General features: G+C 42.1%; 1 protein-coding gene across 1 annotated transcript; it reads left to right on the top strand.

The window, feature by feature from the left end:
• YPEL2 (yippee like 2) lies at positions 1-27851 on the top strand. Its single transcript, XM_062592621.1, has 4 exons — positions 1-306; positions 20074-20117; positions 20871-20979; positions 22537-27851. Exons 1-4 carry the CDS (start codon positions 190-192, stop codon positions 22624-22626), a joined length of 360 nt encoding a protein of 119 aa, XP_062448605.1. The 5' UTR covers positions 1-189; the 3' UTR covers positions 22627-27851.

The following is a 27851-nucleotide window of genomic DNA, read 5'->3' as shown; positions in this document are numbered from 1 at the left end:
GTGAAGCCCCTGTCATCTCCATCAGAATCTCTTCCTCTGAAGCTGACATCAGTGTGTGGAGCCTGCCCCACACCCATCACCTGCCAAACCACGGCCTTTACCTGCGTCTTCCGGTGTTTCCCGTGCGACCCATCCTGTGGGAGTGCCTCCTGGGCCACCCCGGAGTTCACGCAGCGCTCAGTGGCTCCAATGGTGAAGATGACAAGGTCCAAGACTTTCCAGGCATATCTGCCTTCATGCCACAGGACCTACAGCTGCATTCACTGCAGGGCTCACCTTGCCAACCACGATGAACTCATTTCCAAGGTACGTGCATGACCTCACCCTGCAGGTGTTCAGGTAGATGCCTTCTCCCTGAGGAGCAGAATGGCATGCTGACACTGCAGTTCAGTTGCTTTGGAAATGCATGGCCTAATTGGCGCTGCAGTTTTTGCCTGGAAAATGGGCTGTTCGCCTAATGGATCTACTTGTGAGCTTCCCTTTTTTTTTGTTTTAAGTCACCTTGAAACTAGCTGTAGGGGAGAGGTTTCCAGTTTCTGACCTCTGGAGTGCTTTTAATGGTGGTCTGTCTCATCTCAGTACTCACTCCTCCCCCTCACTCCCAGCTGCAGAACTCCAGTACCTGGTGCCTAAGACTGCATGAATTACCTTCTTAATACTTCTTGTTCATGTACTTGCTTGTCAGCATAGCCAAAGGGTTGTTGCATGATCATGAATTGGAGAAGTGTCTGGAGATGTTTCTCTGTTAATCTGTAAACTATGCTAAGCAACTACCTTAGAGCCCCTCCTTAAGAGAAGTTTCTCTGAACTGCTACTGAAATGTAAGACAGCTTTCCAAAAATTATTGAATTGTTGCTCAAACCTTTGTCGTTTTGCCATTCTCTTAACAAGAGACTTTGTGGTGAAGAAGCAAGGGGGGGGGTAGGTTGTGCTCTGAGCTGATGAGGGTGGAAGGATTCTGTCCTGTGTTCTGACCTATTGATCACAGAGGAAGGGGTTTAGAAGATAAGCTGAATGAGAAGCTTTCAGAACCAGTAAATGAGGAGTCTTTGATGTGGAGGGAGTAGACCAGAAAGATCTTTTTCTGAAGTTCAAAAACTACTGCTAAACTTTCTCAGAGCAGCTATCTGAGCCTGCTGTGCCTGGCTGTGGTCAGGCATCAAGTTTCTAGGTCTTGGCTGCCTTGGCAATCAACCATTCCATAAACTTTATTCAGCTCATAAATTTTATGTTCAGAAAAAGCAGACACACCACAAGATTTATTAGCTGAGATGAGAGGAAATTATACTATGAGCTGTGAGTGGTGGTGGGGGAAGGGTGCAGCTTAAACCTTTAATTCAGCTTCTTGGAGCAGTGTGTAGAGAAAGGCCCGGATCGCAAGGGATAGAGGTGCTCTGTCTGTTAGGAAGTGTGTAGTCCTTCACTCCTACCTGCTTGCACAGAAAATACAAGAAAGTGTCTCCTGGCATCATGGGCGTTGGTCCTCACTAGGTTGAAATCTTAGCAACTGTGAAGGTCCTCTTGGATTCTTCCTGCTGGGCGTTCAGGACCTGTCGTCTTCCATCGGAGACTGTTCCCTTCCTTTTTCCTCTTAGATGTTGTATGGGCTAAGTTGATTGGCACCTCTGTGATGTTATCTCTATGCCAAACAATAGAATTTTAAGTATTCTGGTATGAATAATGCTGACTACAAGACTGCAACAATTTTTGTTTTTCATGGCTTCCATATAAAGAAGCTTCCTATTAGGATATCGTTTCTTAGTCATTCTGGGCCTCATGGGAGTTCCTCTTCTGGAACAATCACTGCCAAGAAAGACTGCCTTGTCCTTAAGGGTGATAAAGCTGAGAGCTTCTAAAGAGCCAGAGGTTATACATTTCCTCAACAGAAAGAGGCTTTGAAATGTAAATGTCAACAGCACAGTCTAGCATATGAATATGCTGAATATGAAACACTTTCAACTTCTTAGGCCAGCTATATGAGTTCAGGACCTTGCTCCTATGCTCAGTTTTGTTATCTGTAAACTCCTCTGCCTGTCCAGGGTAGCAGGAGAGTTGTCATAAGCTGGATTTTGTGTTGAGATACAGAAGATGCTTTACTGGACAGAGGGAGACTTGTTTTACTTACTGTTTTTATTGTGGATCAGGGTTTGTGCAGTGACTTTTTTTTTTTTTTTTTTTTCCTCCCCTGATACAACTGATCCCCATCCAGGGAAAATACGAGGTTATAAACAACCAGTAATTTCAACTTTGATGCTTTCTTCTCCTTCTTGTCCATGCTTTTCTGGTCCGCTGTGCAATGCAGCCAGTTTTGCAGTCAAGTAGCTTCCAGCAGAGCAATGCCAGTGCTGCAGACTGCTTGGAATTTGAGCTTTCAGCCATCAAGGCATACAATAACTGCCTAAGAATGCTGATTGCTAAAATATGCACGTAAGAGAGAAGATAGGAAAGCATGAAATAGGGTAATTTATATTGGATTGTGGAAATGTTAATTACAGTGTGTTAGGGAGCTCATACCTGTTCTTTTTAAAAACCCATTTTGGACTGTGGTGTAAATTCATAATGAAGCTGGGGTTGCAATGGCTGGTGGAGCATTAGTGGGTCATGCAACTTGAGCTCAAAAGAGTTTGGGATTTTAGAGTCAGAAACCTTATTAAAGTACATTCTTTGTATAATTGTAAACCTTATAAAAATAATCGTGCATTCATAGTTTGTACAGCCAGCTATTAAACTGAGAACAGAGGAGCAGTGGCAGTCCCTTCCTCAAAGGGTTTGCAGTATGTGTAGAAATTTTCCCAGGCAAACTTAAATAGTCATCTTTTTATCTGTTTGAGTTTGGATTTAAACATCTCCCTGAGGCCTTCTGCAGTTCTTTCATCCCAACCTTATATTAGCATCTGAGAACTAGGCAGTGCAATTACTTTACTTGTTTTCCATATGAAAATCTAGCAAACCAAAGAAAGAAACAAGCACCATGAGATTTGAAAAGAGAGTGAGATATTTTTTCAAACTGGAGTGTTTCTCAGTCTGCAGTGTATCCCATCTTGAACCTGACTATGTCACTTTAATCACAACAGCCTAAATGACACCATCTTTGGAAACTTTCCCTGGAAAACAGGCTTTTATATAACAGCAGGGTGTTGGTGTTTTGGCTTGATGAAATTAATTCCTCTATTCCTCTTGCCCCAAGTTGTGCAGAGACCGCTTGAGAGCTGTGCTGCTTTGCATGCCGTGAGCTTTTAGCTCCTTTGAATACATACAAATTGCAGCATCGGCTCATGCAGTTGGCTAAAGCACTGGCTAGAGCTGAATCCCAATTTTGTTCTGTGTAAATTCATAGTTTATTTCCTCTTCATCTCTAAGTTTCCTCTTTGCCCTTCAGCACCAGTGTTAACTTAATCTGGCTTCACAGTATTTTGCCAAGATTTGATATCACAAGGCACAAACATGCCTCAGCAGGACTGATTTTTTTTTTTTCCCTCTTAAAGGAAACCTTGTACGTTTAAGGTGGGTAGAAGATTCCTCAATAAGGCATTGCTATTTAAAGAAAAAAATCGATGCATAGGCTTTTAAGAAACTCCAAAGCTGTTACATGAAGCCAGTTACCAAAATGTTGCCTGCCTACTTGGCCTTTTATCTTCTGCATGCAGAGAGAGAAAGTGGTTTAGTGTGTCTGATTTGTAATAAGATCTCAATTATGGGTTGGATCGTCTGGCTGAGAAAGGTCTTACTGACTTAGGAAATAGAAGGTGACCAGATAGATTAGGTGGAGTGAGTAACTAGTTTTCCTTTATATATATATATATATATATGTATATATAATACAGACATACTATATATATATATATGTATATACGTGTGTGTATATACACCCACACATCTATATATTCCTTTGGTGTCTGGGTTTAGCCTGAGTGAAGGTTCTTGTTTCCTTGTAGCAATGCATCATTTAAAAATGTATGCCAAATTTAGTACATACTCTTGTTTCATTGCTTTTTCCAAAGCCTAAGTGGACTGAGACTGTGGGAACTCAACCTAGCTCTGCAACTGATTCCTGTGTGACCTTGAGAAAGTCACTTAATGTCTTTATTTCTGCTTTCCCCACTTTACAATGAAACGTTACTGTTTTGTCCAGTCTGCTTAGAAAATAAAGCTTTGGAACAGGTACTGACTGTTAGTGTGAATTAGTACAGTGTATCCTAATCCTCTTTGGCTTTAGTGTAAAAAGATAATGCCAGACAACTATAGTTTAAAAATTGTTGTTTAATATCTTCTTATGGCCAAAAAATACGTGAAAGATGGTTTTTTGTTACACTTTTCCTTCCCAAACAGAAAATCCTATGTTTTTCAGATATATTTAAGAAAAATATGTATTCCATAACCAATGGTGGTAAAATCTCTCCTGAAGTGGGAAACAGATGGGCTGCTTTTGAGAAGTGTGGCTGCTTCATTGTTTTCCAGTAGGGCTTAAGGCACAACTAATGTAGTGGGCATTCAGCAGCATAAACAGCATTTCTTCTTCTTCTCGGAATGGTAGTTGTGATGCTGGTTTGTACCTGCTCTGTGCCATGGGAATTCTTTGATAGCCTTTGCTGTTTGAATTCGTATGTACCTGGTGCCCTGTGGAATAGGATGGGAACAAGAACAGAAAGATACAAACCAAACACAGCTGCATTAGAGTCTTGGGCGCTGACTTTTCTTGCTATCTGTACAGTAATTCAGCAGAAATGCCCTTGATTATGGAAGTATGTAGGGAATGTCTTGTGGGCGTCCTGCAGTTTCTTTTTTTCATGAGTTACTGTGATCCAAGTGCTAAACATTATGCAGTGATGTGTTCTCTGAAGTTAGCCCAAGGCTTGCCTAGGAAGTATAATGTTTTTCTTTGATGTCTGCACAGGCCCCTTTCCGAACATGAATGTGAAACCATTCAATACAAAAGGCTGCAGCTCTGCCAGCACAGAGAATTTAGGAGAAATAGTGAATGTATATGTGTCTGACTTTTATATTTGGGGTTGGACTAGTAGCTAGGAAATGCTTAGAAGCTCTACATCTATCTTATGGGACAGGAAGGAGATGCAAGATTTCTAAACAATTGCCACTTACAGTCATTGTGGCCTTGCTGCTTCCCTGGGAGCCAGACTGCTGGAGCCTGAGGTGGTGGTTGTAGTTATCTTTTGGTGATCCTGATGGCCTGCTTGAAGCATCAAACTTTGCTCCATGTTACATGTGGAGGACCTTAGAAGGATTTGAAACTTTAGTGCCATCTTTTAAATAAGCAGTGGATAAATTCAGCTACTTCAAAATATTTCATGCACATAGGCAGTTTATGTGGCAGGCACTGAGATAAGTGGCAGTTGCTGGGTTTTTTCTTACCTCTTGCTCTCCCCCCTCCCCCCCCCCCCCCGAAAATCTGGGGAAGGCAGTATGTAGTTCCTCACTTCAATTCTCATGGACCAGCAGTGCTGCTAAGTCAGCATGTCAATTTGCCTGGAAGACATGAAATTATTTGCCCAGGGGGGATATGCATACATGCAAACAAGCTGAAAACTAACCATAAAATTGTGCTGTAGCTGTTTCAAAACTTTAGTGGAAAGAGAAAGAGGTATTTAGTAAGTGTCCAAGATCAGTGAAGTGAAAATCTTACATTTCCATCATGGGAAAAAACTGTATGTGTTGAGGTGAGTATTCCTCCTTTAAAGGTGAAATTCACCATTTTGCTCTATGTTAGATTTCTTCTTTCTTTAAAAATAGTTCTTGTTTCTTTGTGAATATAGATTTACATTCCCAGCTCCACACTAATGAACTTCTAAGGCTGAGAGAAGCTATCAGATCATGGAGCATAACCTCTTGTAGTACATGGCTCAGTGGATTTCATTGTGGTTGCAGCATGTCTTCCAGAAAAAGCATTTAGACTTGATTTGAAGACTTCAAAAGGGAAAATTCAGTGATCTGCATGGTCATTTTTTCCAGTGTTTAGTCATCATTACTATTAAAAATTGGAGACTTTGAATTTAAATTTCTGGCTTGTGTTCCAGTCATTGGCTATTATTTTCCCTTTTTGTTAATGAAACAGATCTATAGTACCTAGTATTTTTCCCTATAAAAGGTATTAGTATGCTGTAATTAAGGTCATTCTTGATCACTTTTTGATAGGCTAAACAATTTCAGCTTTGTATGTCATGGTGAAATGTTGTTTTTTCCAGTTCTAAATCACTTTTGTGGTTCTTTTCTACATCTGTAGCATTTCAACATCTTTTTAAGAATGAAAACCAAGCTTGTTCCAGCCTCAGTCTCAGCAGTGTACAGCAGAAACTTCTTTACTGTCTATGCATTTCAGAATTGCGTTAGTGTTACTGACTTGACACTGCACAGTAAGTTTCTGTTTGTTTATTTGTCTGCTGTTAGCTCTTTATGCACCAGGTTTATCAATTTCATGCACATTTCCAGCAACTGTACAGTAGCTTTTACATCATAATTCTCACTCTTGTTCCCTAAGGAGTTGTCTCTTTTAGATATTATCTAGAGCTCTGTTTTTAATTGCATGTATTACTAGAGATCAAGCTGTAACTGATGAGCAGCAAAGCAGTTTTCTAAGAAGTTTTTAATTTCCCTTTTCATTGCTATGAAGATGTATGTATGTACCTAGTAGTTTGTCTTGACTTCCATAAAGTTTAAAATTAGACATGAGCTGAGAGAGCTTCAGTTCTCAGTAAACAATGTGTCATCAAAGTTGTTGTTAAGCAGTAGCTTTTCCCTTCGATTTTTTAACCAAGAGATGGAGCATGATTGGGCAGAAATGAACTCTTGTATTCACATTCATCCCAAGACACCTTTATAGACAGATTTGTTTACTGTTCTTGCTGTTGTTGGCCTTCATTATGGTGGGGAGGAGTGGAGTGGGTGTCATTTGAGTACCTCTTATCAGCTCTGAGAAGCCTTTATTTGAGAGAGAGAATAAACAAACAAATGCCTCTTGCTGGAAAAAGTCAGAATATGAAATCTTGAAATCTGTGCTGTGTAATGAATATTGGTAGTACCTGTTCTGTAGCACAGCTGCCTAAATTGGATCTTTCTGTCCTGTGTAATTGCTTCCTCTGGGGCTCATTCTACAAGTTACAGAGTGCTCCTTCAGTTCCTGGTGTCCTTAATGGGATCTGAAGGCAGTCAGGGATAGGCCTCTTATTTAGTCAGGATGTGGTTGTTTAATGGAAAGAGCCCAAGGTAATTTGTACCTCCTTGTATAATTGTGTTTATACTGCAATTAATTGCTATGTGATTTTAAAAATATTTCATGCTGTTCCAGAAAAGAAAGAAAAGAGTAATAATTCAAACTAGTTTTGAATTCCCTGTCAGGGAGGAAGAACAGGATAAAAATGGATCTTCCGATCCATCACTTTCTTTGTGGAAATAACTCTCCTTTCATCTGCTTCCTCTACCTTAGAATTGATGACCTGGGCATAAATTAGATATTGTTCCCATCTATTATCCAGGCAACTGTCAGGGACGAAGGACACTGAATCATCAGGGTTTTTGCATCTACTGCAAATTCTGAATGACTGGAGCATGGAGCTGCTCAGGTCTGAGCCTCCCTAGGTTCACTGGGTGTTTGTTGTTGGCCCTTACAGTTGGAAGAGGAGGAAGTGCAAGCAGACCCAATGGCTTGCTGATTGGATGAACTGCCCTATGAACTTTCTTTGCAGGTGTGTAATTTTTATATGGTTGTAAGATTGGGCCCAGGGAAAACACAGATGCATGGGTGTGAGTGTTGCAACTCTGGGACCTCCATGTGCTGGGAATGGCTGGTGGGTCCTGTCTGTAATCCACTGACAGCTGCACGTATGTGTGGGCAAACTGTAACACTGGGAACATTATCTGTTGTAGGCCCACGTCTAGAGGGGCTGGTTGCAGGGGCTGTGTCTCAAATGCTGGTAGAGTTCACGAAAGATAGGAAAAATAAAGGGCTTTTTCAGTTGTTCCTTCTTGGGGAGAAGTACCCTGGTTTCCCAGGAGGAGCTTCTTGTGATGCTGTTTTCTGTTGCGTTCTCATTTTGTAGTAGCAGGAAATGCTGTTAGAGGGTTTTACATTTGTTTTAGGGGAGCCCTTATGTCTGCCAACAATAAGAAAATTTCTCTAGGATTTTGACCTCTCCTAGGGAGGGAGCAGGGAGGCAGCATCTGTCTGGTGGTGGTGGCTGGCCTGATAGTTTTTCTCAGCCAGCGGAACACAGACAGACAAGGACTGAAGCACAAACACGCCAGGAAGCTTCACCCAGAGTCCCCTCTCTTAAAATGTGCTGTATTTTCATCTAAATCACAACCTCAAGTTAGAATGAGCAGCTACAAAGAAGGTACAAACTGAGGCTATCATTACCCAAAACCTGGAATTAGATTTTCAGTGATCTCTCTCTTAGCAGTGATTGCAGTGGAAGGAATGAGTTAAAATCAGATTAAGCTTAGCTGCTTACAGAGTATCTCAAGTACAAATACCTCAATTCCGGTCTAGCTCTGAGAGAAGAGGATGAGGAGAAATACAGGAATGTGTACACACATGTTCTGCTCCAAAACTCTAGGTCAGGCCTGGCCTGCATTCTGGCATGTGGTGTGACTACCAGAGCTGAGAAATCTCAGTGTCTGGGGAACTGTCCTCTGATGTACACATATACATTAGATTTCCGTAGAGGGCACATCCACAGTAGTAAAATGAGGTTCAGTGCCGTAAAGCTTGTTTTGTAGTAGAGATGAACATGCAGAATATAAATGGCAAATTGAATAAAGAAAGGGGAACTTTTAGCCTTCTCCTCAGTGGTGAGGTGTACATATATTGGCTCAGTCTTATTGCAGTGGATCTTATTGAGAGGACAGAGAAGAGCCCTGCACGTTCTCCCGTGGACAACTCTACATTTGCTGAAAAGCAAGTTTCCTCTCATTGTCAACATTAGTGCTATTCTGAGCTTACTGGCAGCCTTAATGGAATACAATGTTCCATTAATACATGGGCAGTCGCTGTTATGCTGCTAATTCAATAACTATTGCATTAGCAGTTTCCATCTTCCACGTTCTATCTTGTGTTTATCTCTAAAATCCATATAGTAAGTAGCAATAATTAATGTGGAAAGAAAGGGCACTACCCTCTCCCTACTGCCTTGCCACTCCTTTTTTAAACAGCTTGATTGTTGGTCAATCAGCCAACAGGCCATCAACCTACAGGAAAACAGCGGCACCCAAAAATCTTTTTGGAGAAGAAGCCCCGTAGCTTGCAGAAACACCAGAATAAAATATGTTTTTCATCTCTCTGTGTCCAGAAAGAGAGAGCTGGGCTTTCTGTTGTGCATCCGTTCATGCTGTCCTTATGTTCTAAAGCATAAAGTGTTGTGTTTGAATGATGTCACCAGTGACTTAAATGTCAGAGATGCCAAGCCCGTCTCGGCTCCCTTGAACTTCCTGGGGATCTGGGAGTGCTAGTGGCTCTTGAGAGTGAGAGTGTGAAGGCGGAGGGATCAGTGTTAACCAGCAGAATGGCCTAAGGCCCAGCATGAAAACCTGGAAGATGTGCATCTTCATATCAGAGAGGAATTGGTTCCCCTTTCTTTTCCTTCTCCCGTCCTGTATCATCTAGATCATTCAGTTAGTAGTAGTGCTCGTGTGAGGAGCGCAGTATGCTTTATATGATTGAATATAGCTTGTACTGAAGGGTGGCAGTGGCACCAGAAACCATCAAAAATCATAAGAGAAGCTGCAAAAAGTTGCAAAGTTTTACAGAAGTAATAAATCTGGTATTGTTTTTGTTTGCTTTCAATTTTTTGCCTTTAGCGTTCATATTTTGAAATTCTGCTTTGAAGTCTGGAGGTAGAAACACACTTAAATAAAAGCAGAGTCTAGGGGCCCAGGGCTTTAATGAGTGGTCTGAATAGCACAGAACTCACAATAATGTGGTGAGACCCAACAATGTCACATTTAAACTGAGTCAGTCTGGAGGGGAACCTACCCTGTTGGAGAGAGAAAGGGACGGAGTTGTTTGCAACTATCTGAGTTTGCAAATACTATGTGGAGCTTTGCTCAGCTTTAGCTTAGCAGCATGCTGGCTTAAATAGATATTAGAAATCTGTGCACTTGAGGAGAAACATAAATCTAGCAACTTGTATTTCCCTAATTACTGATTTTCATTAATTGCAAAGCCTATGGAGAGATTTTTCCTTTCCTCTGCAACTGCAATATAAAATTTGCCTTTGAAGGAAATCTCTTCCTTTCTCCTCTGATTATAATGGGCAGGCATACCGACACATGAGTTAATAACTGGGAATCTGCTCCTGAATCCTGACCCATTTAAATCAGTTTGTGCAGCCCATTTGCCTGGAAGCAACACAGCCCCATTGGAGCATTGGTGTCACCTTCATGTTGTGCTGACGTGTGTTCGAGAACCGTTCCAATAAACAGGACAGAACAGCATTTCATGGCTCGCTTCTGATGGTATCGGGCGTCCGCACGGTCCCGTTTGTTTTCTGTCTTCCTGAGCAGTCATGATGTTGTAGCGATAACCCTGTAGAATGGTCTCTTGCAGTTTATGTCACTTTTTCCCTTTGTGCTTTTCGATGTTGCTTCTATTGCCAAGGAGTCTTGTGAACAATGCAGTTTTTTCTTAGTTTCAGCTCTCATAAGCATGGGAAGATGAGAAAATCTCTCTTTTTATTATCATTTAAATAAATGCTATAAGTCTTTGTTTTTAAAAATGATTTAATTACTACTAAAATTTGCATAATTTTTAAGCCAACTTTATTATTTCAAGAATAAGGTGGGGGGAGGCTGGTATGTGACACTGGAACACGTGGATTTCAGAACAGCACAGAATCCGCAAAGGAAAAGTTGCCTGAGGGCAAAAGGGCTCTTGGGTTTTTGGAGGTCTGAACAGGCCTTTGGCTGACTGACAGCTGGACAGCTTCTTTCAGCCACTTTGGAAAGTCTGCCTTAAAGTCCCTTCTTTTATTTTTGGCACAGAGAACTCGGATGCAGCTCATGCAGTGCTGTTTGTCACCCCGTAAGCACCAGTGGAAGAAGTGGGTAGCGCGTGTGCATTGATCTTGTGCTGGCTGTGGTCTGCTTAGGAACTTGGAAGAGTTCCTGTACTGCCGATGGGTGGAGAGTCTCCTTTCTCGCGCAAGGCCAGGACTTGATGCTTTCCCCACAAAAGTGGGTTGCAGTAGAAGCGTCAGGTTCTTCAGTCACTGTTAGTACGCTCATTGATTAAGCTGAGTTCAACTCTGAGAAACTAGTTTAAATATTTCTGCCTACTCAAGTCAACTTTTTCCCTGACAGTGTTGTCATATGGGCCATTCTTGGCAGTGGAGAATGTATTTTGCAGGAGGTGGAGGCAGTGCCACCAGGATAGCCTGCTGGTAGTTCTGAGGGTGTGTGCTCAGACCTTTTGCACTGTCCGGCTGCAGTCTCTCCCCACCTATCCTGTGTGGCGAAAGTGCTGAGTTGGTTCCTGTTAGGACAAAAGGCTCTTATCGGGAGCCCGGCTTGCCCCTGCTGTGCTGTAAAGAAAACCCACCACCGTTTGCTTTGGGTGCGGAAGGAACAGGAATGGGTACTTGCTGCTGCCAGGAGGCAGAATAATAATAATAAAAAAAAAAGTCACAGTGATGTCTCCCATTTTTCCAGTATGTGCAGTACCTTCCATCATTACCAGGGCACAGCACTGTGTAAAACTGCTTTTTTTTTGTAGGATGTAGTTGTTTGTAGGATAAAACGTAGCAGACTACTAGTTATTCACTATGCTATTGCACAGCAGCTTAGACTGCTAAAGAATAATGCCATGCCGGAATAATTGAATTACTTCAGAGATGAGTTTGGTCCACTAATTCTGTATTGACTTTGGTCTTTAAATAGCGTTAAGGACCCATGTTAAAACTCAATTAAAACTCAGGAATGCAGTTAGAACAGGCTGAGGTCACATCTGTGCACAAGGTGGAATAATGTAACCGGTTCCCTTGACGTGGGTTTCTATCTAGCATAATCATAGCAAAATTGAATCTCAGTTTAATCTGATCATTCACTGTCCCTTCTGTGAGGAAGACAAAGGTGGAATTAATGAACCCCGAGGAGGGCTCTGTAGTCTGTGTGGATACAGAGACCTGCTAATTGAACTTGTACTCCCTTGGCAAGTAGTTGGGTATGATGAGAGCAGACGATTGAAACTGCTTGTGCTGTCTGGTGCAGGCCCCCATAATCTGCAGTAGATATTTTCACAGTTAAATTTTCCTGTTTTTCTTTACACTATGAGAGCCTGTGTAGTGACTCACCAGTAATCTCCACTTAGAGTCATCATGTACGTAGTGCCGTTACTAGGTATACGGGCTGCTGTAAACATATTGCAAGATGTTTTTTTTTTTAATCAGATCATTTTTGCCTTAATTAATGGGGCTTGAAGGATGCCATTAAGGCAGAGCTGTCTGTGCGATGTTGGTTGTTACGTGGGACAGCAGCTGACAGGCACTGGGATTAAGGGCTGGAAAGAGTGGGAGGAGAGTGAGGAATGCAGAGATAATCTTTTTGATGAATAAGACAGAGCATCCGAGAGCTGCAGCTGCTGGTGCCCAGTTCCTCGGCTCTGTGTGTTTCTGTGGCTCTAGAATGTAGAAGAGGTGCAACTGTGTCTTATAATTGCTTAGTCTGCCTACTTTAGAGAGGAAAACGGGTAAAAATACCAATATTCAGAAAGGAGAAGGAGCTTCTGTATTGATAGGTTTGCGTGCATGAGCGTGGGTGCGGCAGATCTACCTGGCCTGAGCCACACTGCAGACTGTCGTGCTGCAATGGAGCCAGGAGTTAGGCCTGGCCACGGATTTGACCACCCAAGTGAGGGGTACTGAAAACAGGATGGCCAGATGGTCAGAATTTTTTTTTTAATCTTGTAGACAATGCAAACAGAAATTGCCTAGTTTTGAAATTGAAACTTCCTTGTGTCCTATACACACTTGACCAGGATAACACTGCAGATTCTTGTTTACAGCAGTGGCTTGGCCAAGGTTGTTATGAAACTATAGTTGTAACTGGGAGAAGCCTTCTATGGTCTTAGGCTTAATTGCTAGAAAGTCTCTGGGGAATTTGTCACAAGGGCTGTGAAATAGGAGACAGGAGCTCTGGTTCGGTCTTTATCTGTCCATGTTTTCTCTTTCACAGCAGCCAAGTCCAGTGCATTAAGCCCTGTATTCCTTAGAAAAACTCCCATTGAGTTTGAAGGGATCAGGCCTTTGGGCAGTGTGTGTTTCTGCTGAGAACCACTTGTAAACTAAGTATATTATGACATTTTCTTCATTTTGACATGAACACCATAGCAAGGATTAATCTAAATCTGAGCTAGTACTTATCTCTGTAAGAGCGTCCTCATTTTTTGTAGTTTTACTGTGAGTTTCGTAGGATTTAACAGTTCTTGAAATCCCATCTGCTCGAATCAAGGGATTGAGTAAGACTTTTGATTTATCTGAAGGCCTAGGAAAAGCCCATCTTTGGGCCAAACATGACTTAGATTGGTAGTGTCTGGCATCTTGTGGGTTGCCAGTGAAATTTCACCTGACCTGTATTTACATGACTCCCTAGTATAGAAATGCCAATGAGTATAAGGGAGTCAAGCCAAACTGAAATAGAATTTAAAAATGCATTGGAGAAAAGGAAAAAAACTCTAATTGGGTGCCTTGAAATAAGCGGTTTCTGAAGGCCTGTTGGGAATCAGAGTTGGGGAGCTGATTACAAATAAATTGGAATCATCTTATCTGATTTGATGAGACCAGAGTCTCACTGAGTGTTGACCTCTCCCGTCTGAAATCTGCTGCATGTTTCTATGGTAATGGACTTCCTCTCCAGCACTAACCCAAGGCTTTAGCCAGCTGCACCCCTCGTTGCCAGTGTTAACAAGGTTACGTGGAAAGCACTGGAAGTCAGTTTCTACTAGAACTCATGTTTGTGGTCATTTTGTGTGTCACTAGTAGTAATGCAAGTCTTGCCTCTTCTGCTCCTTTGGCAGCAGGGTGGTTTAAGAAGCTTGGTCCATCCATCCTATCCCCAGCCATAGGAAGTGGTCCTTCTGTTATGCTGTTTTTTTTTCCCCCCATGACTATATTTTAGAGTGATGTAATCAGAAATAATTTTACAGATTGGTAGTTTCTTTTTTTCAGATATCACGGATCAGTGCAACTGAGGAAGCAGAGTAGTCTGTATTGAGGGTGTTGGGAGGAGATCAGACTGGTCTCTTGCTAATAAGAATAATAAACTGGAACAATCTTCTGAAACTCCTGAGTTGAGCTTATTTGGCCAGTGATGGGACTTCCCTCAGTTATTCACATGGAACCCTTTGGGTTCAGAGAGCCTGTTATTTTAGAGCATATCTTTTTCAAAAAAGTCTTGTGTGCATTCTGGTGAGATTGACTTCATGCTTTGATCACACTGAAATGTCTCCTCCACGGCCCCCCGCCCCCTAGTGAATTTGTATTAGAACAGAAATCTCATCCTTTGAAGTTTAAGGGCTGAATCAGCAGCAGGAATAGATAAATCCTGCAGGCAGTCTTCTGCAAATGACTCTAGTGATTTAAAAATAAAAGGTGTACATGTAGATGGGAAGTGAGAGATAACAGAGCTATCTGTGAATAGATCATTGGATGAATTTTTCACCCACAGACATTAGTGACGTTTGAAAACTGTAGCTCCTAATGTTCTTTCTCCTATTCGCCGAATTTCTCCGTCCCAATGGAGACACCACAAGCATAAAAAACATGCTGTCTTTTGAAAAGTCCAGATGGCTGTGATCAGTTGGCTTTTCCTATTGCTGCTGTTTCCCATTGCCTAGGACATGCAGACTCCCACTGATTTCCAGTGGAGGCTTTGGTCCCTCTATTCCTGTTTGCATTCTTGCAACAAGAGTTATTTGTAGCTTGGAGGGGCACATTCTGTTCCTTTTTCCCCTTGGACATCTTTGGGACTGGTTGCCTTTTCATTTTTGTTTTATTGGTTTGTGTAGAGGCTGCCAGCTGGATACAGGTAAGTGGGGGTTTTCTCTGCTGCAGTCTGCAGAGAACAAGCATCAGTATGTAACTGTTTAATCCTGGCAACTGCTTCCTGGTTTTCCAGATGATTCCAGCTAGCTGCTCTTGTGTTTAGGCTATTGTCAAATGCCATCACAAAGACTTTAGGATGTTAATCCTGTCATCTGTTCAGTGCGTGGAACTGCTGAGTGGGCTACGGAGTGAATGGGAAGCTGTAGAGACTAGGGAGAGGAGTATGGCATGTGGGTGTGTTTGGAGCATATTCAGAATTCATACCTTTCGCATGTGAAATTTTCCTTCCACATCTTCAGCAGTCACCAATAGCAAAGGAATGCGCAAGTGCAAAGGTCTGATGCCAGTGGGAAGGCAGGTGGAACATGAGACAGGCTGCTTGAGGTTGATGTGTCCTTGTGTCTGTCTGTAGTTGTCCCTGTGCTGTTGCTCTGCTGAAGAAGGCTCTGAAAGTCATGTGCATTGCTCAGAAAGCACTGTCAGAGCAAACAGAATGTTAGATTGAGTGCTTCAAATTGAGGTCAGAATATAACACTTGGACTAAACCAAAGTGACAACTCCTAAGGTCATGGGTATTGAGTATATAGAGGTTCAGATCTGAATCTCGCAGGGTGACTCTGTCTCTAGTGAGCAGAACATGTCTGCTGCAAGGGAGCTAGTACTTCTTGGATGCTGGTTCCATGTTATGCTTCCCTCTGCAGCAGATCTGGTTTAGGAGCACCCGTGAAACCAAGTTCCCTATTCTGCAGTCTGTCTCTCACTAGAACTGTCATTCTGCATCATGGTTCTTTGACAGCAAATTTCACTTAAGAACTTCCTGCTCTGAATTACTTGTATCTGCCCCCATACCATGGTTATTTAATAGCTTGTGTGATTCTGCTTTAAACTGGATACATGATATGATACAGTAAGTAAAGGCTACTTTCCCCATTCACCCCCTAAAAAAATACTGATTTCACAGATCTAATTTGGAATCAGCACAGCTGAGGGGGCAGTAATGAGTGTCTGTAAGTTGGGTGATAGGAGCCTCTTAAATCAGAGCAGCTGCCAGAGGAATGTTAACATGGAGCTTTTGCCATAATGAAAGACAGCTTGGCAGGCAGGAGGATCTGCAGCCAAGTAGCTGACTCAAATGGTTTCCCACCTGGGTACTCAAATCGGCTCTTTTTAGGGCACTACAGTTTTTAGATGCCTCTATGCTCAGTGGAGCTCCCAGGCTCAGAAAAGGTTTTTGGCGTGAGTCATGGGGAGGGCTATGTTGTGTATTGCACATCTCAGAAGCCTGAACTGGTGTTTAGAGGGCTCAGGCAGAACAAGGAGGGAGGGTTCTGTTGCTGGCATATACAGATGTGTTTCCAGCCAGACACTTAAATGTTAGCAGTGAGAAGAAAAATATGTGCTTGGGCTCTCAGTGGGAAACAACAACAAAAAAAATCTTTTCCATTTCTTAGCGCTGGAAAATGATGCCGGGAGCTGTTGTCTTAGAGAACAAGAAGTCTGGATTTATATGTACGTGTGCAAGATGCACATCTGAATGTGTATCAGGAAAATGCAGAGCACAGAAAGAAGGTTTTATTGCTGACTGTTGCTGTTGGTGAAAACCAGGTGTGTTGTGGAAATCTCTTTGGGCTTTTCTTGAAAAAATGAACAAGAAAATGTCTGTATATAAACAGATCTGTCTCTCCTGGCTTCAGAAGAATTGGTACATGCTGTAATGGCAATGGAGTTCCAGAAAAGGTTGAGGTTACAAGACCCAGAAAAAAAACTACCTTTGCTACATTTCGAAAGGCAGAATCAGCTTTGCCTTGTGGAAGTCGAATGCATTAGTGAACTTCTTGTGGTGGTTACCAGCTCTGCCTCACTTCTACTTAAGGATTTGGCAAATTGTATAAAAAGATGCAGGGTGGATAATAAGACAGGCAGCAGCACTGAAAGCTGAGCCAGTGGTATGTTGGACACTCCTGCTTGGGCAGAAGTGATTTTTTGCAGTGACTGCCCTTAGATGTCCTAAAGCCCTGGCTTGAGCTGAAAGGAAAGACATCTCTGAGAGGATGCTACTGTCCTCTGGGAGTGGGTTGGAACAATGTCCAAGGAAGCCCCAAACACAAAGCTGATGGGTTTGATTTTATTGTTTATTAAAGACAGGCCTTTGTACAGCAGTAATGGAAAGTCCTGTTTCTGTACCAATAAAAATTTTGCTCCCATGGTGGTTGTTATTGGCAAACTTAGTCACTTTGGTGTTTATGGAAAAATATTTACTGGGAAGGACTGGATGGTTAGCAAGTTTCATCTGCTTTTGTTTTACTTTGGCATGTGTGTTTCTGTGGGACCTTCTGTTTTGTCCGTCCTTCCAGGCTTGTTTCACTCTTCTACAGCTTAGAGAGCCAGCGCCGTTTGCTATAACGGGGGTAGAGCGTTGCATGGGATTGGCCCAGACTCCTCCTCCTGGGCTGGAGAGGGGGGTCAGTTTTGTGTTAATTTTTAATTTACCATGCAGGACACCAAGACAAAGCAGTGTGTGTTTTGTAGCACTCAGGCTAGACCTAGTTGGCATGTGTGGTATCAGCCAGCTGACAATAACAGTAATAAAGAACTTGAGTGCTGTAGAGAGATTAAAAGAAGCCCCTCTAATAAATGCAAGTACACAATCACGCTTCAGCCATGTGTCCTATTTAATTCTTTCCCAGGAAGAGGCATTCCTCCGGGTGCTGCTTTTTGTCCAAGTGAAAGAGATATCCAAGTGCCTCAGGCATATTCTCTGAATTCAGAGTGGCTCATCTGAGCCCTGGGTGGCAAGTAATATTAGACTCTAAACTCATCTCTAGAACAGTTGCTCCTCTAGGATTGTGCAAGTTATCTTGCCCAGCAGTGACTTTATAGCTGGAAGAGCTATTGCTGCCATCTGTACCTCACAGGCAGCTTTCATTCCTGGATATGACTCTCTGCCTGTGTGCCCCATGGCATTGGTTTTGCCCTAGAGATGCCTCTGGTCAATGGTGAGGAGCCTTTTCTGTATGTTCTTGCAATTGAGGATCTTTCAGTGGGCCTTGGCCATTGTTTAGAAGTGTTTCAGCACCAAAAAGTGTACCAGGCTGAACACCATGACAGATTGTACTTGTTCTTTTGTCAGAGTGATTTTTAAATCAAGCCTTTAATGAATTTTATTATTTCCTGCTGGTCAGTGGATTTCCCCTCTCTGCCTTTCAGATGAGTAGGACTCACACTGGAGAGAATGTCTTACAGGCTGATAAAGAACTGCTCGCTATTACCCCAGTCAACACGCAAGAAATACTCCTTGGAGCTCTTTGATTTCTGCTCTTCCACATCCCACTTGTCTTACACTTGATAGCAGTAGAGCAATCCTGCATTGGCTGGGGGGAAGGTGGACGCTTGTCATGACTGAATGTAATAATATTTTTTTTTCCCTTGGAATGGCCTGCTGTAGGGACTGAATTTGGCACCTTAGGTCTGGAAGCCTGAGGAGTTGGTGCCCCAGTTCCAGCAGCAGGAACTGTCAGCTCGGAGGCGTGCAGCAGCTTCCCTGGTGTGTTGATGCAGCTCGCTAGAGGAAGGCAGGAAGCAGTTCATTAACACTGACTATATATGAATGTAAGAAGCAGTGCAAATCCGTCCACAGACTTGCTGGTTGTCAGATGCAACTTCGCTTCTCTGTGAGGCAGCGGATACTTGAGCACTTACCGTATGCTGTAGTGTCTCTGGCTGAGTGTATCCCTAGAGCTCGATTTACAGATCGGGACAACCGTGTGCTGGGAAGGGTAGAGACTTCCTGGAGATTCCTGCCTGTGATCGCATGTATGCCCCAATGTATCTCATAGGATAACTTGTGTGCAGCGAGCTCGCTTGCTCTTATAAACACCAAATGTTTAATTCAGGGTATGCCAAAGTACATTGTAAATGCAGGTAGCATTTGCTGTATGTGAGCCAGCTCTTGCAAGTGATACCATTTCATAGGGTAATGTTACAGACTTGACACACATGGAGCCTGTCGGTTCTTGGAGGCATCCCAGATTTTTGGAGTGTCCTGCTGGGTTCGGATCGAAATGCCATTTTTCGGCTGTCTTTTGGGGAAGCGTGGGGTAGAGTGGCTGTGCCTTGACTGATGATTATCTGGCACATGCTCTTCTGCCACTGCTACTGCTGCTCTCTTCTCTATACTTACCTCTAGTCAGCTCTATCTTGTCCTTAGGTTCAGGTACAATCCTGAGGTATTTTACATAGGCAGTGTATGCTTAGTAAATAATTTCCCTGGCACCACTGAGAATATAAAGGCCTGCAGAGATTTCTGCAAGGTTAAGGTCTTTTGTAAACTAGCTTGAGTAGAGATTGCACTTGCATGCCAGCACCTCACACAGTTAAGTCTTGATTTTTGAGTTTGCTTCTGCATGCATCTATGCAATCTTTATAAGTGGAATTCACATGTCATTATAGTACTATGGCAGTGTTTTGAAAGTGCAGCAGTGAAAGGGAAGTGTATGGGAGCATATTTAAGCTTTATTCTTTTAGAAAAGAGATTTAAAACAATATCTGGCAGCTAACCTGAGTTAGGCTAGGCTGACACAGCAGCATGTGAGGTTTAGGAAAGTGAAATTCATAAGTAGAACCAAAAAGGTGAAAATGAGCATCACTAGAATACGAGAGAGAGAAAAAAAAATAGAGCTATACGTTGGACTCATATAGATACGTAAATGCTGATAGTATTGGGTGATAGAAGTAGGTGAAGTTCCCAGTAGGCTGCCAGGATGCCTTGGAAAATGTACACGCGTTAGAAGCTGAGGCAGCTGTTCGCTCTCTGTCTGCTGGACAAGACCTCTGTTAATCAGTTCTTGTCTTCTCCTGACATTTCACTTTCTGCTGGTTTCGTCTTGAGGACTGCAACGATGCACATTTCTCCGACTTGGCTAACAGTTGCTATAACTACCATTTGAGGTCATTAACGCAGTTGTTGAGGGCACTTCTGGTTTAGGCTCATTTCTATCAAGCAACTGAATTTTATTTTCTTGCCTTTCAGTCCTTTCAAGGAAGCCAAGGACGAGCATACCTCTTCAATTCAGTGTGAGTATAGCTTCTTGTGTGTCATCTCTGCATCTTTTAGGATAGATTTAAGAAAACCCTTGTAAATAAGCAAACAAAAGGTTTGTCTTCCTTTATTGTAGAAAAACTCTGCCTTAAGTCTAAGGGAATAGCACTGATTCATGTTTGATTTTACATTCAGGTAAGAGGCTAGCAAAGATGGTTCTTTTGTCATCGAATTGAGAAATAAGAGCTAAGATGAGTCATTCTCTTCTGAGGGAATATAGCTGGACCAAAGAATCAAAGTTTTGTGAACATAAAGAATACCTAATACCTAAATATGAACTTACCTTTTAGAATTAGCATAAATATAAAGCATTATTTTCCCTTTGGAAAATAGTTCTGGTGAGAGCATGTTTTCTGCTGGGATATCTGTCAGAAGAGCTATTGACTTCAGTTACATTTTTCACATTTCCATTTGGGAGAATTAAAAAAAAATATGCCATTTTATCAAATTGAAAATGAAAATTTTCTCAAAGTTTTACTAAACTTTATTTTACTAAAATATTATAAATCTCTTCAAAATTTTTTAGAATCATTAGTTGAATAAAAATTGTGTTTTACCTTTTCATTCTGTTCTGGGACTGCAAGAGATTTTGTTTCTAGAACAGCTGTTTTTATTTTGAATTTCTTGCTTATATTTTCAAATACTACAACAAAATTGCTGTCAGTTTCATAGCAGTGTCTTGCTGTGGAAACACACATTAATGGGAAGCTGCTCTCCTTTTTCCCCAGAGTTAATGTGGGTTGTGGCCCCGCAGAAGAGCGGGTGTTATTAACAGGATTACATGCGGTTGCAGACATTTACTGTGAAAACTGCAAAACCACACTGGGTTGGAAATATGTGAGTATCATTTGTTTTCCTGTGGACATCTTTGCTGCAGCTCTTTCTGAAGGTGTATGTGTGGTGAAATGGCCTCGTGGAAAGAGCATTGACTTGGGAACCAGAAATGTGGATTCTGGTCTGTAGCTGTATCTCTTTTCCTTTTTGCATTTCCATTTTCCTTCTTGTATTTTGTTTGTTGTTTGTAGTCAGAGCAAAAGCTCTTTGTGGCAAGACATCTTGCTAAGATGTTTAAGAGTGTATACAGTGGGCCTTGTTTTGATGGACATCCTGTGATGATACTTAGTGCAAATAAGGATAACTTCACTCAGTCTTTGTGGTTCATACTGTCTTTTTTTCCAGACCGCCTCAGAATAACAGAATGATCCATACGTTTGTTGTTAATCCTCTATCTTCCCCACTGGAAATGCTATTTAACATGAGTTTATCTGTTTGCTGTCTCTTGCTCTTCATAAATTCAATTACGCTCAAATAAAAGCTTACGCTATGTTCTAATTTCTGCTTCAGGAGACACGCAGCATACTTGTTTGTTCAAAACATTCTGACCAGTGTTTAAACAAAACACTTATTGTATCGTGACCTTCCAACTGCTCTATAATAAAGAATAGAAAAATAAAGGACCAAAAAACTGATGCAGTAGGAATCCCTGCAGAAACACATCTAACAAATGGAGAAGGACGTTAATACATAAAATTTGTACTTTTGTAATAAATTCAATTTTCACAAACACAGCAGTGAGCTCAAGTCTCTCCAGCAATAGGATTACATTCTTTCAGGTGCATTGTGAGCATGCAGACAGCATACCTCAGTAGAGCTGAGTTCTGATTATCACTTTTGAGGGTGCAACCAAAACGTGTAACTGCAGTCTCTCTCGGTTAGAGGTTCCAAGGACTTCCTTATTTCTGGAGTTCTGTGTCGTCAGAGCATAGCGTCCTTGTAGCTGCAAGCGTCCATGTGTACAGAGTGGGTACTTCCCATCACTTGGTGTATTTGCTCCATTTCTGCTTGAAGTTTGCCATAATCAAGCTTACTCCCAATGGTAGTATTTACTCCCTGTTTCATCAAAGGACCTCTGCATCGTTAACAAACATTAATAAATTCTCAGGCCACTTTGCACAGGGGCAGGTTTTATCACCAGTGATTCCTAAAGCATAGATCAAGGCACAATTGCTGTAGGCCTACAGAAAGCTACATGTTCACATGGTGCTGATTATTTCTTATTTTCAGCCTGTAAGGATACCTTCAGATAAATTATGTTTCCTACATGTTAATTTTCATCATGAGCAACTGGTTTGGTCCAAACCCTTAAAAGAGTCCAAACTCTTGTACTTGGAGCGTGCTTGGAAGTTCAGCTAGAATCAGGGTTTAAGATTCTTCCAAACATAGTTTTCCCAAAAGGTAGTAGTAATTGCTGCTGATTGCGCTTTTACTTGATAGACAGATCTCCCACCCAACCTAAGCCTTGTACTCAGAATTCCTGGGTCTGATCTGTAACTGTGACTTTAGAATATGTAAACCTCCAGATGTCATTCTGATCTCATTGTTTCTCTTTTTTAGGAACATGCTTTTGAAAGCAGCCAGAAGTATAAAGAAGGCAAATACATCATTGAACTAGCTCACATGATCAAGGATAATGGCTGGGATTGAATGGGAAGAGCCCAGCCCTTCCAGCGTGTAAGAGAATGCCATCCAACCGAACATTATATCCAAGAGTGAGAGAGTGACTGAACGCTTGGTTCCATGCATTTAGAGGCTCTGCAGTTTGGGAGCGTCTTCACACCCTTCTCCATCTTTATTGGTGACTGGCCTCTAAATTTCTGTCTCTCTGTCTCTTTGCTTTGTATCTGTTTGTGAGTTGACCCTGGCTGCTTCTCTCTCTGTTCTGGCATTGGCTAAGAGAATGCACCGGATGCCCGACAGCCATTCCATGTTGACGAATGTTTAAGTGCAAACTGAAGTTGGCTCTGTGGTGGCATTTTATCAGAAGGTCTCAGTGCGGGAGGAAGACCTGAGTTTTGGGCAGGAGAAGGTGAAAGGGGGTGGAGAGTGGGCCAAAAGGGAAGCCGTCAGAAGTGAAACTGTACTTCTCCTTTAAGTCCTGGTTAACCAAGGCTTGAAACTATCTACTTGTCTAAATGGACAGAAATATACCTCACGGCTGCGTTCTCTCCAAATCTTAAAGCTGTGGCTCCAAAAGTGGGGCTTCAGTCCGAGCTGGCTGAGCACAGGTCATAATCAGTGCCCTCCTGCTAGCTAATTGTGAATCTGTGTTTTGTTTGCCATTTATGAACTTGTTTGTGGGAGGAAGGGGAGACCTGATGGCTGGAGAGATTCCCTGCTGCTCCTTTTTCTCTCTTTTTCAGAGCAGGTTGGCTAAATCCTACAACAGAGCACAGCTGTGGGAGCATCCACAGCTGGAGAAACCAAATCTTGACTCTTGAGCCCTTTAGAGAGGAGGAGAAAAACACTTTAGGCAGAAGGGGGCTGAAACTGCAACTTAGAAGATAGAACAGAAAGCAAAGCCATGTGCTAGGCAAGAAAGGGGAAATCATTTGGGGGAGGTTGGAGACAGACTTAGTGGCATAAGATACTCCTTGATCTCCCAGCCTTTAGTGAGCATACTAGGGAGTCTTTTACCAATCCTGTGCAAGTAGATAAATGCTGTTACAGTATCTTTTTCTTAAATCTCAGGCCCCAGCCATCAGCTCCACCCTTGGAGCCTGTCAAAGAAATGATGCGACAGTGGGGAGAGGAGGGAGCAGAGGACCCTGCCAGTTGTAGCAGTATTGCGTAGGTGGATATTTCAAGCCATGAGGTATTCCCCCACAAAAAAGCTTCTCCCCCTAAAAATTAAACATCTCCCCCTACCCCTGAAATTGTTTATGCCTTGGAGTTAAAGGGGAGGGGCAGGTTTGGGTGTTGCAACTGTAAGGGATAAGTCCTTCCCATTTTAAGTTTTTCGTATTAGTTAGTATGGACGTTGCCAAGGTGGTTTGTGGGGAAGGGGCATCGTGTGCGAGAAGGGAGCTGTGTTACACGTAAATGACAATGTGAAGTTTGCTCTGCAACAGTCCAGCCAGTATCTGGTGCATGACTCAAGACTATTTAACTGAATTTGTTTTTATCTCTCTGAGTGAATTTTCTTTTTGTTTGTGGAATTCTTTCAAGTAGGTTAATCCACTGGGGGAAATCTTTGTTAATCCAGAAGGAAAGAGTATTGTGCAGGGGTTTTCTAACTCCTTATGAAACCGAAGCTTTGGAGTTGTAGCCTGTTGTTGCTGGCCCCCACAGCCAGGATATTCAGAGTTAGCTACAGAGATTGGAGTGGGGAGAGAGCAACAAAATATTCCACTATTATATGGAGGAGATAGGAGCAGAGAGGCTACTTACAGATTGGGGCCAACTTTCCAAGCTGGGGCCTTGTGCTGAAACCCAAACCCGATGGCCTGTCTATCTGAGTAATGGCTATTTTTTCCCTTAAATCACTATTCTTGTGACAGCATGTTGTTACAGCCTTGGAAAGGGAAGTGAGCTGTAGGCTGGCTGTGGCTTCTGTAATGGGTGGGATTAACTCACTTATGTGGCAAGCCTGTTAGGAGGTAGCTTCTGCCTTTACCCTTTCCGTTGTGGCTGCGTAACAGAGACGCTTCAGCTTTCATTTCTGATTGTCCACAGTCACTTTTTCCATTGTCCACATTCCCTCATCTGGTAGAAATCTGGTAAAAATCAAAAACTCTGCAGTACCCATTAGCTTGTTGACTTTGGCACTGGCCTGAACCCATTTTTCTGTCCCTTGGTTTTTGAACCATGACAATTTATTGCGTTGTGGGTAGTGGGAAGTCATTTGCATTCTTTGAAGAGCTCTTCAAAATCCCCAAATATGCAGCCTTTAAAGGCATCTGATAGGACCTGGGAGAATTAAGGGATAACCCAAAATCATTAACATGAGGTTGACAAACAGAACACATCTGGGCTCATGATTTTATGTTGGTAGTGTTACGTTGGCCCTGGTTGCCTATAAAGAGCAGTCCTGCCTAGAGGACTGCTCTAAGAAATAAAAAGAAGTTACAGAGTGCTGTCAGATACAGATGTTTTTATATTTGAGACCTGAAATGATGATGATCCTTCAGATTGGGCTGTTTTTTAACTGTTCACAGGGGCAACATTTTAATGGCAACCAGTGCAAGTTTAAATATAACAGCATTTTAATCTGATATTAATTGGCTTTGTCCCTTCAACATCTACAGATTTACGCTTGCTGAGAATCTGACCTCAAGTCCTGATATAAAAAAACTGTATGCCTGTGAATGTCCATGCACACAGAGAGTTATTTATAGACAGGCTTAAATACATTATAGAGGGAGATGAAAAAAAAATGGCCTGTGAGGCTCATTTGACATTTGTTCTCTGTTGTGTGTCCATTAAACTTAAAAGTACTTCTTAGTCCGCTGCTAACTCATCTGTGACTTGCTGTATTAAGACACATGACCGTATTGGGAGCTGGTGACAGACAGGATGATTAGATCAGTATGCTAGTGGATATCACAATCAGCGCAGTCTAAATTGATGGCTTGTCGGGTAATAAATTCAGAACATAACCAAAGATCTGAGCTATCTGCATCCCTCTGGTCATGTCGCTTAGCTGTAGCCAGGTAGTTACCTTGTGGGGTGAGCAAGGTGGGACCTCTGTTTCCGAGCTAGAGATGTGGCCCACAGAAACTACCTCCTCCAGCAGGTAATGCCTGAGCATAGAGCATCGGGCACTGGGGGTGCTGCTTTCCAGGGCAAGTTTCCAGCAAGAACAGCAGCAAGTTTTGCTCTTTTCTTTTTCTTTTTTTCTCATACATATACATATATATATATATATAATGTGGTGGCCTGGTCTTTGGCAAACTGCAGCCATGGCTGTTGGGAAAGGCAAAGTGTATACACACCCTTGAGTTTACACCACCTTAGTTTACCCCAAAGCTCAGTCTACCCCAAAACTTCGATAAGTTTTTTTTAATTTTTTTTTTGCTCTGGTGGATTATCTGATGTGAAATCCTGATCCCTGTAATAAATATTGAGATAATAATATATACAAAGCAGAAAAAAAGCATTATCTTGTGAAATATACTTTTGTAAATAATATTTAATTTTTTTAAAAAATAATATATTTGGTGCTGTTTTCTCAGAGCCCCTCCCTGAGAGCACTTTTTGTTGTTTATAAGTGATACTGTTTCCTTCTGTATTTGTTGGAAAATATGTTTAAAGGGAAACAAAAATCATAATATATGTTGTCCTCTAAAATTAATCCATTTTCCTCTGGACGTGGCAGGAGAGGGGAGTCGCTCCTGGTTCCACTCAGCAGGATTTGGCTCCTGCACAGGCCATTGCCAGGTTACGGAGAGCAGCCTGTGGTCCAGGGAGATATTGGCGTGTGCGGGTGGGACGGAGGCGTAGCCCCAGGCACCTGGGAGCGCTCAGCTGTCTGGAGCTGCCCACGTGCCGAAACAGCTTCTTCAGTCAGTGCCTGAGGTCCCAGTCCGGCAGTCTGATCCCTGCAGGAGAGCTCTCATCCCCACGGGGAGCCCCACAACGCTCGGGGGGCTCTGTGTGGGCACGGCTTTTCTGACGAGATCTGGTTTGTAGGATCTGGGCCTGAAATTGTCTCTTGCACCAGTACTGGCTGGAGTGAAGTAGATCGCAAGACTTAGAATATGCAAGTGAACATAAGCTTGCAACCTCTGAATCTCTGTTTCCAGTTGCTTGAGGGCAGCAGGAATGGAGGATGGCGATTTCTAACTAGTCATCCTTTTTAAACTTAAAAATGTCTTTGGACGTGGATCCTGGTTTTCTTCTTGTTTTGTTTTGAAACCAGGCTGTTATGTAACAAATTAAAAGTTTACCTCTCTGGCAGTAAAGTTATTTTTTTGTTTTCCTTTCCGTCTTTAACCTCCCACCTTCTCCCTGCTCTTCGTTTTTAATTCATTGGGTCTCTTATTTATCCCAAAATGGACCAACAGCACAAACCGTTGGACTGTTTTGCTGAGCAAGGAGCTGTTTTCAGTGCTGAATAACTGCTGCACGCTCTTTAATTTTCTGTTTGGGTGCAAACAATTTGAAAATATGTATAAAAAAACACCCTACAGATGAAATTTGTTGTTCTTGTGATAATCAAATAAGAATTTTCTCTGTATGCATTTTTCTAACTGGTATGTGAGAGTGTATTAATCATGCATTTCACTGCACTTCCTCCTTTTGGAAGGAGCATCATGTTTCGGTGTGAACCAGTTCTTGGATGAATAGATGAGACACAAACACCCGGTTGGGTAAACAGATTTGCAAGAACCAGAGCTCAACTCAGTGGGAAAGAGCTCTTCTCACCAAGTGAGAGGTCTCTGAAATTAAATGTTCAGAAACAATAATGTTAGATTTTGAAGAATCCTGTTTAAAAAGAATAAACAGAAGAGGGGAAACAAAATCACATTGAATTAAAAAATCAACGTATTTAATGCAAGCAGAATGGCATTGTGTAAGGTACAATTACAAATAAGCTATTCTCATAGTTATGAACTGTATGTATCCTTTGTTTTGTTTTTCGTAAGGATATGGGAATGCTTTCCCCACTGACAAAACTAAAGGACAATATTTCCAATACCAGCCTGTCTGTTGATGCTCTTGTGTTTACAAATTGTGTGTATACTTTTATTTCTTTGATCTTGTTTTAATTTTATTTTTTGGCATATTCTTTCAGGTCATTTGCTTCAGTAATAAATGCAATTGTTTGTTTTCAGATAATTGTTTTTCACCTTTTCATGTATTTGTACATTGTATATAGTTCTTCAGTATTAGAGGGAGGCATATTGTTTGTCATATTTACAATATGTGTT

This window comes from Rhea pennata, chromosome 20, assembly GCF_028389875.1.
Source record: "Rhea pennata isolate bPtePen1 chromosome 20, bPtePen1.pri, whole genome shotgun sequence".
NCBI classification, from domain to species: domain Eukaryota; kingdom Metazoa; phylum Chordata; class Aves; order Rheiformes; family Rheidae; genus Rhea; species Rhea pennata.
This window is presented reverse-complemented; position numbering and strand designations above follow the sequence as displayed.

Excerpts from the sequence above, each read along its gene's own strand:
- YPEL2 (XM_062592621.1), top strand. The coding sequence starts at position 190 with ATGGTGAAGATGACAAGGTCCAAGACTTTCCAGGCATATCTGCCTTCA. Across the intron at positions 307-20,073 it reads ACGATGAACTCATTTCCAAG|TCCTTTCAAGGAAGCCAAGG; the intron begins GTACGTGCATGA and ends CTTGCCTTTCAG. Across the intron at positions 20,980-22,536 it reads CCACACTGGGTTGGAAATAT|GAACATGCTTTTGAAAGCAG; the intron begins GTGAGTATCATT and ends TCTCTTTTTTAG.